The sequence below is a fragment of the Gymnodraco acuticeps genome, unplaced genomic scaffold (assembly GCF_902827175.1).
Source record: "Gymnodraco acuticeps unplaced genomic scaffold, fGymAcu1.1, whole genome shotgun sequence".
NCBI lineage: Eukaryota > Metazoa > Chordata > Actinopteri > Perciformes > Bathydraconidae > Gymnodraco > Gymnodraco acuticeps.
In genome coordinates, this window is record NW_022992095.1 from 746,728 (window position 1) to 767,904 (window position 21,177).

Here is a 21,177-nt window from a genome sequence, read left to right on the forward strand (position 1 = left end):
AGATCGAGATCTCTCTCTATAGATATCTCTCTCTCTCTCTCTGGCTATCTCTCTCTCTCTCTCTCTCTCTCTCTCTCTCTCTCTCTCTCTCTTTCTTTCTACACACAGCAGATCCGCTGCCCGTTTAACAGCCTCATCTTTGTCAAACTTTCTTATGTTCTTTCTCTAACACATAATGAAGGTTATTAAGCGTTTTAACTCCTATGTTGTTAATATTGACCACCATTTCCTTTATGAAGTAAAGCAAGCGTCTTTGAGTTGTAGAAAAGCGCTAGGCCTATAGGCTATACATCTAATGTGTCATTATTATTATTATTAGGTTATGTCCTATGTGTTGGACATGTGTGGTTGGACTCTGTCTCACAGGCAGGTTGCAGTGTAACATCAGAGGAGACTGGGCCAATTGTACATTCTCAAACTGCACCACTTAGAACTAACTAAACAATGCAGAGATTATTTTTATATAATTGTATTCAATAACCGTAAGAAATTCAACAGTATGAAGTGTTTTGTAAATAGGAATATAGATTTGACTTAATGTTTTAATAAATATATTTTTCTCCCAGTTTGTCATGGGACTTATTTTTACCCTCTCAAAGAACCGGAATCGAGAACCGAAAATAACCGGAATCGAAAAAGCAGAACCGTAATCGTTAAAATCCAAACGATACCCAACCCTATGTGTGATGCAGTAAAATCTTACCGCTCACTTACGTTAGCGGTGTCGTAAAAACCGTGGGAAAATGTAAAATACGATGGCGAAGAAGAAGATTCCAGTGGCCCCAAATTTTTGTCCATTCTGGACAAGTGAAAAATGTATTCGGACAAGTAAATTGCCAAACTCACTTGTCCATGGACAAGTACTCTCTAAAAACTTTTTCTCACACTGCTCTGTCTGTACACATATAGAATATAGTGTCCACATCAAAAGCAATAATCTCAAAGTTTCCTCACTAAGGGAGGATTTGTATATTTCCACAGGTTTCCTGTCTAACACATTTGGAAATCCTTCTCCCCTGAGGCTGATGTTTCTGACACTGATGCAGCCGCCACAGCGAATGCAGATGACAATAAGCTAGCAATGTTTATGTTCACTTTGTTGTGGACAGGGCTTAGTCTGTGACGGATGGCCTCACTGAGCTTTGATTCATCCTGCGACCCACTGTTGTCTGATATATGATTACAGAAATCTCCCGTGCCCTAAAATGTCGTGAATATCAATGAAAAGAGCATTTCAGACAGAGGGAAGAATTTGACACAGAGATTCATTGAAGTGATGATCATTGGTTCATTCTTTATAACTAAAATGCAAGATTTGAGTCATGGCTGAATTGAAATGTCTGATAAAAAGCAAACAATAAAAATAGAACAAAATGACAGTAAAAATCCCAGTTGCTCAGAAAAACTGCATCAAAATCGATCAATGAGTGATTAGGGTTGTGTAAGTAAAGCGCTGTGGACAGCTGATCAATGGGTGAAAACACGCTCTGCTGCCCTGATGCACAGAAGGGAACACTTGATGTCTAGTGACATTTACGGCAGACTCCCACATTCCCTTCAGCTTTTATTCTGCAACAAACCAAATCGATGTTGCCTCGCTGCCCACCCTCGTCGGCCCTCTTCTTCTTCCCCTCCCTCATCTCCAGATGCCCCCGGCGCTGGTAAAGGCTAACATGTTGGAAGAGTCTCCAGAGCACAGCCACTGTCTTGAAGCTCGTCTGAGAATAGCTAAGGTCAGGGCTTTGGTCCGCCTTCAGGAGTGTGAATTGAGTGTGTGCCACGAAGCTGGCTGGGTTTATTATTCTGCAGCTTGGCAGTAATGCCTCGGTTGATGGAAAGACATTTTGACATATCATCAGGACTCCGGAGACTTAAATGTCAGAAAACAGAACTTCTTGCTTAGTGTGGGGGTTGGCTTCAGCAGGTAGTTGTGCAGCTGTCTCATTAATTGACTGCATGTTTTTGTCTTTTAGAATTAGGAATCACTTGGTTCATTAATACAACAAACAGACAGGAGGTAGTTGAATGACAGGTATCTTAAAATAGCTAAAACACTTAAAATATCGTTACATTACATGTTACTTGTTAGACGCTTTTATCCAAAGCGACTTACATACTCAATACTGTGGGCAATCCCCACAGGAGCAATTTGGGGTGAAGTGTCTCAGGGACACAACGACATGCTGACTGCAGTTCATATGAGTGAAAGAAAGAAAGAAATGATAATAATCCAGTGATATAACACATGATAATCTATCACTGATATGGGCTCTATTCACCTGCCTAATAAGTACTTTCACTTTTCAAGATTTATAAAGAAGTATTTCCAGGACACATCTACACTAGATGGAAATCTCCAATATGGTGAAGCATGGGTGCACAAAACCCCTTTTTTCTGTCAAAATGTTAATCTTCATCCATTAAAATTCTGCCGAGTCACGTCAGATGCCTTCCGGCCCTCCAGCCATATTTGATGTGAGTTATTACCGAGCTTCCACAGCTCCACATCTACCAGAGAGCCAAAACCTGCTCTGTGTTTGTTTTGGCTGATTTGTCGGGATTGCTGTTTGTTTTGCTCGAGGGTTGTGCTTTTTCTCACTTGGCACAAACAGTCAAACCTCAGTGAGCAATTAGGCCACGCGTAAACAAATCTGGAAGTTATTGATAGAGGGACTGGAGACGAGCGCTGGACTCCTGGATTGAATGGTAATGATGTAATTAGGATCTAATCTGAATGTTGATGAACAGGATTTGTTATTCTAAGACACAACAAGCTAAACATGTAAATGTATGGGTTGGCATGCAACATAAAAACGTGCAAATGTACTTTTTTTTCCTTTTTTTTAATGGAATGTCTTTAAAGGAATCCTTGAACCTAGTGTAGGCCTTTAGGGATAAGCAATGCACTTTTCAAATGAGTTTTTGTACTTTATGAGTAGCACTAAAACCACCTTAGCAGCTGGTGTGAGAGAGAGACTATGAACTGTGATTACTGCCCTGCTGCTGCCTCACAACACGCCTAATGAACTAAAAGGAACTCAGAGAGACTTTGTGGCCGTACAAATTGTGAGTCCTCTGGTAAAAATGAAAAAAAGCTATATTAGGAGAAATGCAAGTGTTCTCATTGCATTTTTAAGCTAAAATACCAAGCTTTTTAAAGCTGAACAACTTGCATTTATATCACATAATTGTGATTATACACTTCAAGTTTAAAGTCCTTTTCACTTAGTAGACTACTAACAGCATCTATGTTGGTTTTGTCGGCTAAGCACCCAAACTAAAGCCATTATTCTTGCAAATTGCCTCTTCACAGCTGCAGGTGAAATCATTTCAAACAATCCCACTTTGCAGTTGTTAGAGAAAACTCAAGATGAAAGATTCAAGGCTTTTATTGTCATTCACATAGCTACAAGGCGACTCAAGTGACGTAGATTTTAATCGTCATGGCGGACACTGCACCACGAAGCTCGGTTGCTCCTGTCTTTAGCCGGACTCTCAGCCGGTCTCGGGTAAAACCTGAGATCTACACTACGGTTGACGGTAAAGTTATTGTGGAGGATGAGCTTCTTAACTTCCTTGCTGTAAAAATTAAGACATTAAACCAGGATGAGATCGTCCTATTGGCTGCAAACACGTTTGATTCTCAGTGGATAGAATCCTCGAAGAAAGTATTGTTTGATCTTTGCCCAACTACACAGCGGAACGTTTCCCATAAAGGGGAAAAGAAAGACATCAACAATATAAAAAGTTGCCTTAAAGTAATGAACGAGTGTGGAGAAAACACTCCCAGATTTGTTTCTTATTACTTGGATGAACTGCCGCCGGTGACATTTACTAACATGGATGTCTCAAGCCTACTTGGGAGAATGGAGCAGCTGTGCTCTGCTCTATGAAGCACGCAATGCAGCTACAGGCTGATGTAAGCGAAGATCTTCGTGCTCGATCGATCGCCGCGTGTGTGCACAAGAGCGCTCCACTGACCTGACACGGGGCCTTGATGGCTCAGATGCGGCGGCGGTGGACAGGGCCCGCCTGGACGGCACAGCACTGGGGGCAGCACAGGCAGGAGCCTCAAACTTGGGCTTCGGAGTGAGGGCTGCGGTGGGGACCTCTGCTCTGAACGTGGAGAGGGCTACAACAATGGATAGTCCCAGTGGATCAACGTTTTTGCCAGGCTCTCCAAAGTGGAGTCATGTTGTGAAAAAAGGCCGACGTCATGCCTCAGAGAAGGCTGCTGATAAACCGAGATTGCGCACTGTTGCTCCCGAGCGGAAAAATAAATCCGGTAACGTGCCTATTGTTGGCACCGGAGCTGCGGGCAACATCAAAGTGATCAAGACTAAGCTGGTGAGTGTTTTTGCTTCCAAGTTCTCACCAGACCTAGATGCTGAAACTTTGTCTGTGTATCTTAAGGAAAAACTTGGCCGTGAGGTTGCCTGTTGTCAAAAAATTGGCACTATACACGGTAGATACGGTTCATTTAAAGTATCTGCTGAATGCAATGAGGTCAGCGAAATGTACAATCCGGAGATCTGGCCAGAAGGGGCATTTGTCCGGCGATATTATGAGCCGCGCAGAGCGGGACTTATCGGCTCAAACACTGCACCTACTGCGGGGGGAATGAGTGTGCCTGCTGGTGCTATGGGCACTCAGTTGTCTCGCTAAATGACTATTCGGGTCTTGTCGTACAACTGTCGTGGCCTTCGTATGGGCCAGAGCGCAGGGGATAAAGCTCGCCGCATTGTAGTTGACCACCTTCTGGAGAACTGTGACATACTATGTATGCAAGAGACATTTTTAGCGAAGCAAGACTTGGAAAAACTGAACTCTTTCAATGATAATTTCCATGGGGCTGGGGAGTCTACTACTGACTTTGGCATGGGAATAGTCAGAGGAAGGATATCAGGGGGTGTGGCTATCCTGTGGAATAAGAACCTTGATTCATCAATAAATGTGGTTAGGCTTTGTGCCGACTGGTGCATTGCAATACAGTTTACTCACAATGACAAGGAATTTATTATTCTAAATGTGTATACACCCTATGAATGTCATCAGAATGAGGATGAATATCTAAATAGGCTTGCTTTCATTAATTCCTTTATTCAAAGCAATACTTCTTCTTGTGTGTATGTCATTTGGGATATGAATACAGATATCTCAGACAGGAACTCATTATTTGCCAAGCATATGGCTCAGTTCTGTCAAGATAACAATTTTATATTGTCAAGCAAGGTGCTTTTGTCTGCAGATAGTTATACCTACATTAGCGAGGCCTGGCATACTACGTCATGGCTTGATCATTGTATTAGTACAGCTGATGCGCATGCTTCACTTGAGTGTATGAGCATTCTGTATGGGACAGCAACGACTGATCATATACCTGTTGCTATGTCAATAAATGTCGAACATCTACCTGAGCTAACCAGAAATGTAAATAGTGCTCAAACAGAAAAACTAGACTGGTCAACCCTCACAAAGGAAGACATTGCATCCTATTATGCTCAGACAGATACATCCTTAACTAATATGCATCTACCTAGAGATGCAATTATGTGTAGTGATGTTAACTGTAAGGATGCAAAGCATAGGAGTGATATCTGCTCCATGTACAATGATATAGTAAGTGCTCTGTATGAAGGCAGTAAGCCTTACTACAAAAGTAACAATAAGACACATAACATCAGGCCTGGCTGGAATAGGTATGTAGCTGAGTATCATGCTGAAGCCTGTGAAGCCACCAAATCATGGGCTATGGCAGGCAGACCCAGACAAGGGTCTGTATTTGAGTACAAGAAGCTTACTAATGCAAGACACAAGTATGCTATTTGCTTCATCTGTAAAAATGAGCAAGCCATGAGGGCCGATTCCATGGCTAAGAAGCTAAGAAGTAACAATGTTATGGATTTTTGGAAAGAAGTGAGGGCTAATAATAAATGCAAAATATCTCTACCATGCACTGTTGACGGAACATCTGGAACAGACAACATTGTGGAGTTATGGCGACAGCATTATAGTACCTTATTCAACTGTGTCCAAAGTGAACTGTATAGGGTAGATGATATTGATAACAATGAGTCAATGGTGATAATGCCACATGAGGTGTGCCAAGCTATAAACAAGCTGTCGGACAACAAAGCCAGTGGTGTAGATCATATTTCTGCTGAACATCTTAAATATGCTAGTGTAAAGATAGCTCCTCTTCTTTCTATCTGCTTTACTGCCTTTATGAGTCATGGCTTGTTACCAGACTCAATGTTGTCTGTTCTGTTGGTGCCAGTTATTAAGGACAAAGCCGGTAAAGTGGGAAGCCTAGACAACTATAGGCCCATAGCGTTAGCCAGCATACTGTCAAAAGTCCTAGAAAGAATTCTGCTGGACAGATTAGATGACTTTATTAACTCAACAGATAACCAGTTTGGCTTTAAGGCTAAACATGGCACTGACTTGTGTATATACGCCTTAAAGGAAATTGTCAACAAATATAGAGGTAATAACTCATCAGTTCTTATGTGTTTCATTGATGCTTCTAAAGCCTTTGATCGTGTTAATCATAGGAAGTTATTTGTTAAGCTGAGTCAAAGAGGGGAGCCCAAATACATTGTGAGAATTCTGGTCTACTGGTATGGCCACCAGACTATGCAAGTCAAATGGGGCAGTAGGGTCTCAGCCCCATTTGGGGTTAGCAATGGTGTCAGACAAGGTGGAATTATGTCCCCAGTTCTTTTTAACCTCTATATTGATGATCTGTCCAAGCGACTGAAAGCCTGTAATACTGGATGCATGATTGGTAGTACTCTAGTGAACCATATTATGTATGCAGATGATCTTGTTGTGCTGAGTCCATCTAGCGCTGGTCTCCAGCAGCTTCTTGCTGTTTGTTCTGTGTATGGTGTGGAACATGACATCAAATACAACGCCAGTAAGAGTGCTGTCATGATCTTTAGAACCAAAGAGGATAAATGTCTGAAATTTCCTGATTTTAAATTGTCTGATATTAATCTTAGTGTCTGTAATAAATTAAAATATCTTGGACACTTTATTACAGAAGAAATGACAGATGATGAAGATATTTATAGGCAATGCCGCATGATGTATGCACAAACAAACATTCTCTTACGTAAGTTTGGTGCATGTACAGATGGAGTGAAGATGTCTCTGTTCAGAGCATATTGCACACCGCTCTATACGGCACATTTGTGGTCAAACTACAGAAAAGCAAGTTTACGGAAACTTCAAGTAGCTTATAATGATGCCATGAGAATATTGCTGAAGAGACCTCGATGGTCTAGTGCAAGTTAAATGTTTATGGCTGCAGGAGTCAATACTCTACAAGCTGTTTTAAGAAATCTTATGTATAAATGTATTTGCCGGCTTAATGACTGTGATAATGAAATCCTCTTGGCCTTATCGAACATAAGGTTTAGTACTACACGCTACCAATCGCAGCTGTGGAGACATTGGTATAGTTGTCTCTTTGTAGGACACCGATTTAAATTATTCTTAAACTATGAATTCTTTTTATGCTGTGTATGTAATTTATTATATGTAATGTCTTGTCTTTTATCTGGACCCTGAGTCTGTAATAAAGTTTTCATTAATTCATTCTACAGTGTAGTTATGTCGATGAAAATCTTAGCTCCCAGGCTCCTCCAACAGTGCAACACAATAAAACAGGTCAAATACTGCAAGTAAATACAATAAAATAGAATAGAAGTAGTGCCATAAGAGAAAAGCCAATGCAACTGAGTTTGTAACATATTAGTCTAGAAATATCTGTCTCCTCTCAACCTGTGGCTTTTTGGATGATTCCCCACATATAGCTGTTGCTGTGCAGTCACCTGGTGCAGGAGCTGTCGGAGGCGCTGCAGCTGAGACTCCAGCTGTTTGTTGTGTTCCTCCAGGATGTGCATGCGGGCCTCCAGCCGGCCCTTGTGTTGCCGCAGCAGCTTGGCCTCAGCGAGAAGATCAGCCTCATCGGGGTGGGTAAAAGAACTGTCTGAATCCCAGGGGCCTCCAGCAGGGGCCCCTCGCTGGCCATGCTGCTCCTTCAGCTGCTCATACTCGCTCTGTAGGCTCCTGATAGAGAAGGGTCAGAAACACATCATGTTAATGTCACACTCACAGGTAAGGGTAGTAATCGGGAGTAAGAAAGAAGTATTCCGATCATTTACATGAATAAAAGTAATAATACCGCACTGTAAAAACATTCCATTCCCTTTTAAAAGTCCAACATTTAAGATTTTAGTTAAACACATAAGTATTCATATGCATTGTTGTTAATGTAGGGATCCCCATCAGAAGCACATGGGTTTGCCTCAAGTCTTGAATTGTCTTCTTTAAGACAATTAAAGAAGTAAAGAACATTTGGCAAGATGAACAGCTACAAAGAAGAGAGCACGATAAAATAGTAACAGGCTTAGCATTTTAAATAAACATAAAGAAAGAAAAAATACACACATTTGAATGTTTGTATATAAGACAGTATGTTACAACAGTATGTAAATGTACATTTATGAACATGCATCCGTTTCATTTTTATTATACTATTTAATGGTCCTCTTCTAACGTTTTTAATATTATACGTTCTTGTTTAGTAGTAAGACTTTGTAGACACGTGTAACCTACTTGACAGAGCTGTATTCCTGGGAGTCTTTTATAAACACATCAGAGGACTTATGTTATGTTATTTCTACATATCTTTGTCATGATTAATATATATACATGCTGTGCTTTTGTGTCATGCTTTAGATGCGCTGGAAGGCTTCTCTCTTGTTTGATTCTTCCTATAATTAAAACATTGTTGCAAATGAAAAGTTATTGGTAAGTGGAGTTATTTTTATTGATATCACTCAAAGGAAAGCTCCTTAATGAACAGTGGGGTGCAACGCGAAAATAATAAAGTCATGGTTACTCAAAGCTTTCGGCCTTCTTAGTTAAATCCTTTTTGAAGTGGATTTATAAACATAAAGACCCCGTCCGTCCGTCCACACCAAAGCAAAACCATAAGCTGCCATATTTAACTTAAGTTGGCATTTATGAGGCTGGCACTAAAGCTCTCTCTCCTCCTCGCTCTGCTGGAGTGCCTGTGCCTGTGTGCAATCAGACTTAAATCACTCCAGTCGAGCCACAGCCGGAGCAAAAGCACTTCCACAACAACAATAGATGCTAGAGTCACTCTGTCTCTCTATTTACTAATCAAACCGGGGAAGGACTTGGCGTGTGAGGCCGACTGGGGGTACGGGAAGTGTTTGGATGTTTGGTGCTCCACAGTGATATGAAATGAAAACATGAACTCAATTGACACGAGGGAGATGTGAGTAAACAAAAAAGACAGATGTGTGGAAAATCTCACATTTCAAAACTATTGACATTAAAGGTCACCTATTGTGCAAAATCCACTTGTTCCTGCCTTTTATACATAAGCATGTGTCCCCTCTGTGTAAAAAGATTCTGAAAGTTTCATTAAAAACGATTCGCTCACTTTTCGTCCTGATCCATCTATATATAAAAACCTGTCAGCTGATCAGATTGTGGCCACTTTATGATGTCATAACGATTTTTTGGCTTGTGTAACTATTAGCCAATAACCAACCAAGGTAACACCCCCCCCCCCCCCACCTTATCACCTGAATCTCCTCCTAGAGCACCATTGTGTTCTTTTTAACCAAATATCTAACAGAGTGGCTCCTTGTTTTCATCTAAAGTAACAGACACAGAATCATATCACGCTGAATTCACTTTTCATTGTCTTACCTCTGCTCCTCCTCCAGACGGGCTATGATGCGCTCCAGCTCGCCCCGCTCCTCCCTCTCCACGGCCTGCAGGATCTGGGCAGGACTCTGGGGCTGGCTGCAGGGGGAGAGCTCCCCCCCCAGCGTCTGGCAGTACTGCAGGATCAGGGCATGCTCGTCGTCCCTGCGGAGGAGAGTTCAGAGTTATGTGATGAGCGAGGAGCCCAGACATCTTGTCCCTGTTAGTCAGCTACTTTCACCTTCTGCTCAGTCTGGAAGGAGGGACTCCTCAGCACATAAACAATGTTCAACTGAAAAAAAGCTTTTCAGCTTAAGAGAATTATGGTAATTACTCATAGTAAATCATTATGTTTGAGGATCACTTGGAATGGACGCTCGGGAATTACAGTATAGCACAGCACTCCTGTACAAAGGCAGAGAGACATGAACTACAGAAGCAGTGAAGTTGGTTTTTTAAATGCATGAGGGAAAGAATGGTTGTAATCCTTCATTTAATACATGTTTAGGATGATTAAGAACCTATATAGCTAATAAACTACAAAGGGCCTATGAAGAAAAAATGTATATGGGAAACATTTACAACGTGCTGATCACAATTCTTGTTTATTTTGAGCTAAGCTTGTTTAGTACAAGTTAAAAATCTTGTTTCATCAAAATGAATATTCTTCAATTACAAAAATAAATAGATCAGTAAGTGAATATACTTTCAATTTACATTGTTTAGCATTTAAGTGTCTTTTTCAAGAATAAAGGTTGGACACCATCAAGCACTATAGGGTAGTACAACTTACTTGTGAGATAAAAAAGGCGGCATTCTGTAAATAAAAATAGGAAGAACGGAGTCTAAACAAAGATTGTCGTAGCTTCCACCATATATAAGATCAGCAGCTATTGTGGGTCTGCCACGCTGTAAGCTCCACAATCCCTGGTGGAACAAAGATGTGTCAGTCTCTGCTCTCTGATAACTGGAATAAGGGAGGGCTGTGAGGAGGTGGAGGGAAGGAGTCTGGCAAACAGATAGAAAGATATGGAGGGATCCAAGGAGGAATGGCTGCAGGTGTCTTCTGGTGTGTGTCTGTGTGTGTACGTGTCAATCTCCTTATGTGTTATCTCAGTGATCTGAAAGGTGGTGGCAGGTCTCGCCAAAGCCCAGCTGTCACCTTCACTCTGAAACGCACCCCAAGCCTTAAAGACTAAAAACCTGACAATCACACAAGTTAAAAAAAAAAAGATTTAAAAATACTTTGTAGAGTGACTATAATTTCCAGAGTCAGTTTGACAGCTCTAAAATAGGGTTCGGCTGAGAGAAAGTTTCGTAGCATGGTGACTCCATGTGTGGCTTCCCACTGTTGACTCGAAGTAGCCATTTTTATTATTCATGGCTTCAGCCTGTCAAAAATATCCAGCAGTGCTGAGGCTGTCATGCTGTGACGTTGAAACCGTGGTTATGTAACATTAAACATAATATATGGACTAGACTAGAAGAGCAAAAATATATTGACAAATGGTCTACTAATACTTATAAACATATACAATAGATTTAAAGAAATGCTCATTTTATTACAACTTGATTCTTAGTTTTGCAGCTTTTGGTCATTGTTTATACAAAAACTCCTTATAGTGATTATACATGTATATAGCAAAGGCCAACAAGCTGATTTTACTTTACAAGTTGCAAAGTATCCTGCTTCAAGGGCCAGATCCTGTATTTACCTCTATGAGCTAAAATCTGGAGCATACTTTAAGTCACACCTAAATCAGTGACAATCAGGCAGGAACTTCTGGCACCTTTTTAAAAGAAGCGGTGACTTGCTATAAACTAGTTTCACACACTCTTATCAAGGCCAGACCATAACTGAGTGCATAATCCCCAGCTATAATGAGTAAATTAATCAAATACGCTCTGGAGAGTAAACTGGCAGACTGAAACGTCTCAGGTTTTACATAAGACACCCTTGAATTTCACCATAGGAGACGATCAATAGTGTTCAGAAAATACTCCGAATGCCATTATCGCCGCGTGGATAATACAAAAGGTTATGAATAGAACGCTTTCTCTTTCTCAGAGATGACAGCAATTATACTATATCATGACCAAGGAGTGAGGCGAGAAAGTCGTTAACAAAAGATTCCCAGAATTAGTCTTTTACCTCTTTTCATATAAAAGCAACAATATGCCAAACCAGTAGCCCTCCATGTACTCTGAGGAGAAAAGGGTTTTATTATTAACAAGCCTAACCCCCTAGTGGGATTTGAAGCACAAGTTTAAACAGTAATTTTCTGTAAGAACGGGATTTGGATTAAATTCAACCTCACATATTTTGTTAAATAAAGGCACTAATGATGAACATGACATGAATGGATTTCTATGAACAGGGCCGTTCTCAAGTAAAGCCATGTTTATTCTGCTGCTTTTTATCTCATGTAACCAGTCGCTCTTTCTTGTCCATTGTATGAATTTGGTCCCCAAATTTTTTTTATGTCGTCTTATCTTTTCTTAATTTATTGAACAAATCTTCCTTTTATAGCCTTTCTGAAAGCACTCGTAAAACAATCCGTCATATGCATGCGCACGTAAACATTTATTAATCAATTCCACTCTAACATGGACAATGGATCCATGCTGGAAGGGCTGCGGTTCTGATAAATGACATAGAGAAAGCTGGCAGAGACCGGATGTCAAGGGAGCAAGCAATGATGAAGAAGTGCTTATTTTCCTGTAGAGAAACCTGGAAATTGGTGGCATTGTGGTCTGCTGGGGTTTGGGGACGGAGGTCCGGCACAATCTGAGTGACCAATTAGGTGAGGCTCTGGCAACAGGAAGCTGTTTCAGGACATTATGGCTGGCAGGAGGGGCCCAGAGGACAGCAGGAAGGGGATCATTACATGAAGAAATGGGCACTACAAGAGGCTGAGCTGGCTCACAAACCAAATGCTCTTCAACAGTGGGAGGAAGAGGAAGTGCAGTGAAAGGACACTCGGGCACAGCGCTTGTTGAAGAGGAAGGAAAAGGGTGAAGAAAGAGACGAAAGAGGAAGGGAGCGTCAGTATGGGAGAAGACTTTAATGTGATTATTGGTGATGAATGCTGAGGCTATTAGCTGCAATATGAGTGCGGTGCTTTGTGTGGATGTTAAGCGAGGACGAGGCTGAGAGGGATTCAGCCTACAACAATAGTATCGGGCCTGATGCCTAGCTTACCTATCACAGAACAAGCAGCTTCTCTCAGGCTGAACAGCACTATCAGCTGCCTGGGCCGAGCTCAGAGAGAACAGAGAGAGATAAAGACAAAGGGAAACAGGTCTACAAGTCTTTTATCATAACCTCTGGTGAGATGATAAAAGTGTGCTTCCTGTGCAACTTCCACATTAAGGGACTGATCACAGTAAAGTCTAGACGTGTTGTTTATGAAGCAGGACTTCTAAAAGAAAGTCTTTCAATGTTTACCTCTGTGCTAAGTGTTCAATCTGAAGGTTGCCTATGCCCAAAGGTAAAACATGAGTAGACTACAACTAAAAATGATGAAAGGCGGAGAAGAGAAAGAAGGGAGGACAGGGTATGATGAAAGGAGGTTTAAAAGGAAATGGGCGATCGAAATTAATAGGGAGAGCGTGAGGAATAAAGGGCAGAATATCAAAAGACCAAAAAAAAGGGACAGCACTGGGAGAGAGAGACTGGAAAGCGAAAGATAACCAAACAAAAAAGCTGGGGGAAAAAAAAGTAACGAGGGTAGACTCGCTCCTCGGTGACGTCCCGAGGCATCGATGACAACACTGTGCTTTGGCTGGAGGTCAGAGAAAATAGGCCTAATTAAGGATTCCCTTTAAGATAAAAGCATAGCAGGACCAAAATGGTATGCATGCACGACACACACACACACACACACTTTATCTCTAGAGCTCTCTCACACACATATTATACTAATTATTGATATCACTGCACAGCTGGCAGCGAGTCCAAATCAGTGTTTGCAGGCTTTGAACGATCAGAAAAAACAAGCCGAAAGCCAAACATGCATGTAATTGGCCAACGCAGTCATCCGTGTTACACGATGCATGTTTTCGTAAGCTCAAACACTGCCAAGAAAACCCCTTTTACAATCGTGTCAAGAATTCATATCATTTCTGACAGTGTGTGTGTGTGTGTGTGTGTGTGTCCTCCACACAGACAACCATATGGTTTGATATACAGAGAGGCTTTGGTGAAATCAGCTGTAGGCGGAAAATAATAAATCTTACAAAAAGAGAGGAAGGGCAATCAAACACTTCAAACCAAAGGCAATAAAAAGAAGGAGGAAGGGTTCGTGGCTCAGGCGTCTGACAACACATTGAACAGCATCTTCTTTTGGAAACATGGCTGAGTGGGCTGTTTTACTTTAGTGATATCTATAAAACACAATATTGCTATTATTACAAGTAACTTTTTTCCTTAAAGGTAAGGCTTGATGGACAAGTTGTTGTATATAATTAAGGCTACTGGTTCATTCTGGCCCTTTAAAATCAGCTCATTCATTCACAAGTGATGTGAATGATATTTGATTGCAGCAGAGTGACATTTAAGAGAGCGATTTCCCATTTATATTCTGGTAGAAAGACCTGGCATGTGCATAACTGTAAAATGATGTAAAGGGAATTAGGCAGACTTATGTCTGACTCATATATCACGGATAGCCATTTTTAATTAAAATATCCAAATGTTATTTCGCCCTCAGTCAAAATTAAGAACATGTACATGGGGATTTATTCAAATAAGTTAATTTTCTCTAAGTACAATCTATAGTACGCTACAACATGACACATTGACAGTAGATCATCTTTCATTTTAATTACTGGCACTGTTAAATATATGTTATTAAATAAAAGTGCAGTAGTGTCTCCGCATCCACATGGAGAGCTTGGTTTCTCGTTTAATGTATTAGTAACTAAAACTGCTTTGCATTACACACGAATGTGTACTAATATCCAGTAAGAACCCATGGGCTATAGTGTGCTCTGTGCAGATAGGTACAACGCAATTTCTGTCAAAGAATTGTGCTGAAAAAATGCACTTTTTGTGTTTGGCATTTACATTGTTCTTGGAGGATTGTTCACTTTTATCTTCACAGGTACAGTACATTGAGGTTGTTGTTGTTGTTGTTTTGTAGGCAAGCCGAATGCAAATCTTCCTGAAATGACACCGATGTGAAAGTGAAGAACTATGATTATGTTCTAAATGTGCTCTGGTGGGTGTTTTTTCCCTCTGCTGTTAAACCCATTAGCCTTCATCAAACCATCATCTCCCTCACCTCATTAGCGCTCGACACACTTGTGTGCATTAGCGTTAGTGTTGTTTGAGAGCTGCCAAAGATAATGGCATTTTCTCTTAAATAAGCCCGAGTACAAAGCACAAAAGAGCAAGAAGGAGTGGGGGGAATGTGTTTGTCCCGCATTAGGAGAGCTCCTAAATCCTCCTTCTCCTGCTCCACCAGAACATTTTGTCTTTTTTACTCTTCTCTCCTTCTATTGATCAGTTGAAAAGCAGAGAGGGCCTTTTGGAGTCTTCAAACAGACATCTTATGTTTCTAAAACCGCTTTTCTACACGGAAAGGTCGGATGAGGGTGAAGTGTGGGAGCAGTGGTCCACACGATGCTTCAAATCAGCAGGGGATGCAAGCTACAACAGAATGGAGCTTGATGCTTTAAATCTTCACTCGCGATTCTCAAAGGTGTTAGCATCCTCCCTTTTCTCTGCTGAGCTTTTTTACTCTCAAGACCTGTTTTTGTTTTCCTCCATGTACCATACAGAAAACTTCTTTAATCTCCAGGAGCACACTTTTCAACACTTCTGAAAAAAACATTTAAGTAAAAAAAAAAAGTAGATGTTTGGCTTTGTGATACTTGATATTTCTGTTGAGATAAAAACTTCTGCACCCTTTCTGTATCTGTGACATTCTCATGCACAAATTCATTTCACACATGTTGAGTTTGATTATCTTTGATCAGGGAAATCTACAACTGTCTTATCTAAACATCAGAACCTGAAGTTATTCCCTCTAAAGACAAGAACATGTGAAAAGTGTGTCTATATTTCTGTTTGAACACACATGTCTATGAGCTCAGAGGGCGTTTGAACCGCTAGAGCTCATTCCCCAGATTAGGATCTCAGTTTGAAAACGGAACAAATACGCCCTTCAACTCAAAGGGCCTACAAAAGACACACACACACCCACACACACACACACACACCACACACACACACCACACACACACCACACACACACACACACACACACACACACACACACACAACACACACACACACACACACACACACACACACACACACACACACACACAACACACACACACACACAACACACACACACACACACACCACACACACACACACACACACACTACAACACACACACCACACCACACACACACACACACACACACACACACACACAATGTAGAGCCCTCCTTTTCCTCATCAGCATTCCCCAAACTTTTGTGATTTCTTCTTTTTCAGGTTTCCCATGTCCTCATCTCCTCTGATCAAAGATAACTGGTTATAATCCGAGATCCTGAATCCAATCACTCTCACTTCTCATTGTTGGCACTTTAATCTATTACATTTCTGCTGAAGTCCTGCTCACCGCTGTATTCACCCACATCCCATTGTCTTTTTCCCCTCACTGCACACTTCTTCTGCTCCCTCAAAAACCGTTATACCTATCTGTTGATCTCTTTTCAGCAAGTCTTTGGTATTTCTTTGGCTGGTTTTGATACACTGAGAGCAGGGAAGCCAATTTTGTAGGCTACCATGACACAAGAAGATGATGTCTCAGAAATGAAGTTTCAACAACATGGTGTTCGACTTTTGGTGTTGCTCTGATAAAATGCATTTTTACTCCATGTACAAAGAGATATTTGTATTAATATGTGCAGCAACTTGCAAAGAAAATCTGTTTAATCGAGTCATGTGAAGGAAAAACGTATACAAATGTTGGGGACTTACATGCTTCCTGTTGCTGAGCTGCTGTCTGTGGGCAGAGAGCCGTTGGAGCGCTCCATCTGGGCCAACCTGAGAAAGAAACCCTCATCAGTGATGGAAACTTCAATTCATGAAAAATGAATCCATTTAAACACCGCCATCATCTCATCAAAATGCAGAACAGAGATGTCAACGAATGCAGATCTTAAGACCACAGAAAAATTCATGACCCAAGTTACGACCAAATATAACTTTGTGTTCTACTATAACAGGTGCATAGCCATATTTTTATGTTTCCAAGTTTGTGTGTCTGTGGAGAAACGCTCATTTTTCTGGTCATATATTCAGACGAAGCTGCCATGCCAATGAGGCCGGCTCCTCAGATCAAAGCGTGTATTCACTGAACTCTGTAGCAAAGAGGCAGCCGGGCCGCACCGCAGATTAACAGCACGACCCACACACACACCACTTCAGGCTGAAATTGAACTGTGACAGAATATGCATGGAGGGAGATATTTAAAGTTATTATTTCACTGGTGAAACCTCATCATTGTGTGCATTTCACCGTGTAAATGTATAAGCTTCGCTCTAATCTACAATGTCAGCGTCTACATTTCAGTTAAAATATTATATAAATTAAATTTAAATTCACCAGGCTCATCTGTGTCACTGCTGATAAAACAATGCTAGCAGAAACGCTGAGCCAAGGTTAATGGTGTGTGACCAATGAAAGGTTACAGGCCAGACGGAGCAGCCCTGCATCAGAAAAGCCTTCATAATGAAAGCTTTTTGACACAAGTAACCCTGGTTCACTTTAGAAAGGAGAAGCTTTGGACTGATTAGAAATGCATTCAAGGGGCAAGATGGGATATGTGACACTATAGGGTTTTAACAATCTGGCTTATCTTTATATTAAACATGACAGGCTCTCAATCTCAGTGCAGCAGAACATTAGTTTGGTGATGTTGGTGATTATTGACAACAGATCCCCCACTGTGCACATCATGTAGGATAGTTTTCAGTGGATGACTGAAAATAGCTATCGGGCTGGGATTTAATGTGAGCGATCACCACATAATAAATAGCGGATACACAATGTTCAAAAGTGTAATTTTGTAACCCTTTGCAATAACAAGACTGAAATATAATGTTACTTATAATGCTACAAAAGCATACTTCCACTGCATATAGTCTTATCTAGACTAACTCGTTTTTGCATTATAGGTACAGACTGATCGAAAGTGCTTCTTGGAAGAAAGTCTTTTTAAAAAGCATAAAAAAACTTGCCATTTGAAAGTTGGTGTCTCACTCTATAATGAGGCTTTTTTAAATATGCAACATTTAAAAGCAGTTAAAAAGTCTTTATGTGTGTGCGTTGCGGCGTCTGAGATGATGAGATAATGATTTGGGGAATGCGATGCGTACCTGCTGGCATACTGCTCTATCCTGGAGTGCGTGTCATCATGAGAGAGCTGGGGTGACTGGGACAGCCTGGAAATGGATGAGGTAATGGAGATGAATGAGATTCTGCATGCTCACACAACCTCATTAACAGATGAGATTTACAGGCACATGCACACGCCTGCTCACACACGCAACCGTAATGGCCCCTCACAACATCACCTAGAAAATAAATCAGATGATCCTAAAGAGAGAAATATGGGGGGGAAGGATGATCTACACAGCTGTTGGATGGGTTTGACAGCCCCTGCAGGGAAGAGCAACCGAATGCTAGTTGGGTGCTTTAAAGAGGAGAAGAAGGTGACGCTGAGGAGACAGTGGGTGAGTTTTTTGGATGCATGTTCAGCCAGTGGATCAGGCAGGCAGGTGGGAAACATGCAATTCAGTCATGGCTTTTTAGGAGTGAGGACTTAGGATGTGCGTGAGGAGAGAAGGGATTGAAGGAGGTGTTGTTAAAAGGCATTCCAGTCTGGAGACGAGGTGTTGTCGTGGTGGCGTAGATACTCACTCATACTGCTCAGGACACATGCTGATGAGGGTGACGGGACTGTAAGAGAATCGGAGGGAAGGGAGAGGGAGGTCAAGTACCACAAAACATCTCAGGGTCAAAAACACAGTAGGTAGAGGAAGACAAGGAAGGAAATGTCTGTCCAACAGCTGAGTGGCTGCACTAAGCACAAAGGGAAGGCACTTAAAACAGTCACCAATACATACACTAAATATGGTTGTTATTATCCTCTGTGACATTATCTAAACATGCATCAGAAAACACTTGTGGTACAGGAACTGTGCAGTTGTCTTGAAAGGGTCAAAATGGGCAAATGAAACTGTCAGCACTCTAATATACCCAGATTATGTGTACGAAAGCTCAAAGAGAAAGGGGTGATTATGTCAGATGATGTCTCAGCTGTCACACATTTAATTTAAACATTTAATTTTACAATTCCTTCAGCATAAAGAATGGTATGCCCTCAATTAATTCCCTTTCTTCATTTATTTCCAGCCAGATTAACTGAAAAAGCAAGCCAGTAAAAAGATATACAGAACCTATGTTGTTGTTAATCTGCTATTCAGTACATTATGATTTAAAATGATGCATTTGGTCCATAAGAACACAGCAAATGAAGCTGCTGTTAATGAAGGATTTTGGATAGAAAATGCGACAAACCTGAATGCCTGGGGCATGCGTCTTGATTTATTTTGATTCTTTTAATGTTTCAGTTTTTTAGTCCGTGATAATTGCAGCTATTTTTATAACTGCCGTACATAAGTTGTTGTTTGTAAGCAATTGGGACACCCTCTTATCTCAACAATACAAAGAAATGTGTTATTTTCACGGAGGAGGCTCGTAAGAAATTGGGAAGATAAGAGTTGAGGTTGAAATTAAATTGCCTTGCTTTTGTTCTCAAATGAAGGCAGGATATTTAGAGGGAGACGTGCGGCTTTGTGGTTGTGTTTCTCACAGCGGGGCATCTAGGGTAGTCACACTTCTGTAGCTGCGAGAAGATTTCTAAATGCAGCAGGGGATTGAGACGGAAAAGACAAAAAGAGAGAAACGGTGGGAGACAAGAAATCGGGGTCGGCAGGGAGACTGAGCTTACTATACATAGCCCATGGTGCAACATTTGTTATGCTCCCCCGCTGTCTCTGCTAATGTTTTATGAGAGTGATGTAAGTTGTCATCTTTGCCAAAAAAAGGATAGCTTTGTAAGGTTTTCCTCTCATCAAAATGCGTCTGACTGACATAGAATGACCTTTAACCTCTAGACGGATGCACTTAAAAAAGATCAAGTTTGTAGTGAAGACAGAAAAGGAGAGAGGGAGATGACATTTGAAATGAAGCATGAGAGAAAAAAAAGGTTGAAATGAAGGGGACTTAAGGAGGGCAGTGGAGACCTTGGGAGTATTTGGGGCTTGAAAAATGTGGCTGCTGTAAATGTGTGTTTTCATGGACGGCCTGGAGAACAACAACAAGGAGCATAGAAGAGCTCTTTTGCACATTTCACTGGTATTGTGTTAAAAGTCAGGCTGAGCTGTGGTAGAAAAACGCGTCTTCTTCTCATAAGATCACCATCAGCCAATCTATTATGAATATCATCATTTCATTGGCTTGATCAAAACACTACTTTCTAGTGAGAATGTGGCCTAATCTGAGATAAATTAAAAAAAATAGTCTCTGCATTTATATTTGACCTAACACAGGGTGAGCTTAAAGTGAACACTTTTAACATTTTAACAAAGCCTTTAAAATAAAAGTAAATGTCTTGCCAGTAGAGTGAATGTGGAGTCTGGGCTTAACTAATGCACACAACTAAAATATCTCATTTGCTACCAGACATACGCTTTGGAGCGCTTTGCTGCTCATTAGCTCCTTAATGGGATAGGATTGTGTTATTATCTGACTTCGGTGAATCTGAACTAACCCTTTAAAACACCAACATCCACAACACAAGCAAACTAACTTATCAAGGCAGTGGTGGAACAGCAACTTCAAGGTAGATGTGCTGTTTTATCAATGAGGTCGGATTAGCTTTTAAGAGAATCAATAACTACAGATAAAAACAGCTTCAGGTCTCAGCCGGAACAGACTGTCTGACGGCAAAAAAAAGCAGTAAAATATATATATTCTCAATATAGCATTTATATAGGCTCCATAGTATTTATGCAGCTCTGTCCGCAAGCAGCTTTCGCGCTGTAACTTTATTTTTCGACCGCCATCTACTGAAGGTAATACACTGACTATTGATAATCACTCCCCTTTAGTATCCAAAGCAACCATTAAGCACTTGAAACTGCCTAAAGAGCTTATTCATGTTATGGTCTCGTAATGTATTTGTGAAAATCGTGCAGTCTGTGTTTCACTGGGTTTTCAGAGTTGGTGAATGACCTGAGATCTTTCTAAAGAATCAATTGAGTCCATCATGCTGTGGTAGTCACTCTGTCACAGTTTGTGCTGCTTCCTCTGTTCTCCTTGTCCTCTATTTTCCTGT

The 21,177-nt window shown here is 41.0% G+C and overlaps 1 protein-coding gene across 1 annotated transcript in view; it reads right to left on the reverse strand.

Annotated features, from left to right (window-relative positions):
- utrn (utrophin) overlaps positions 1-21,177 on the reverse strand; it is a 200,338-nt gene that overhangs the window by 5,759 nt on the left and 173,402 nt on the right. Inside the window, 5 exon segments of the mRNA XM_034202775.1 lie at positions 7,839-8,076; positions 9,754-9,915; positions 16,751-16,816; positions 18,152-18,217; positions 18,696-18,734. Coding sequence (XP_034058666.1) covers positions 7,839-8,076; positions 9,754-9,915; positions 16,751-16,816; positions 18,152-18,217; positions 18,696-18,734 — 571 coding nt within the window.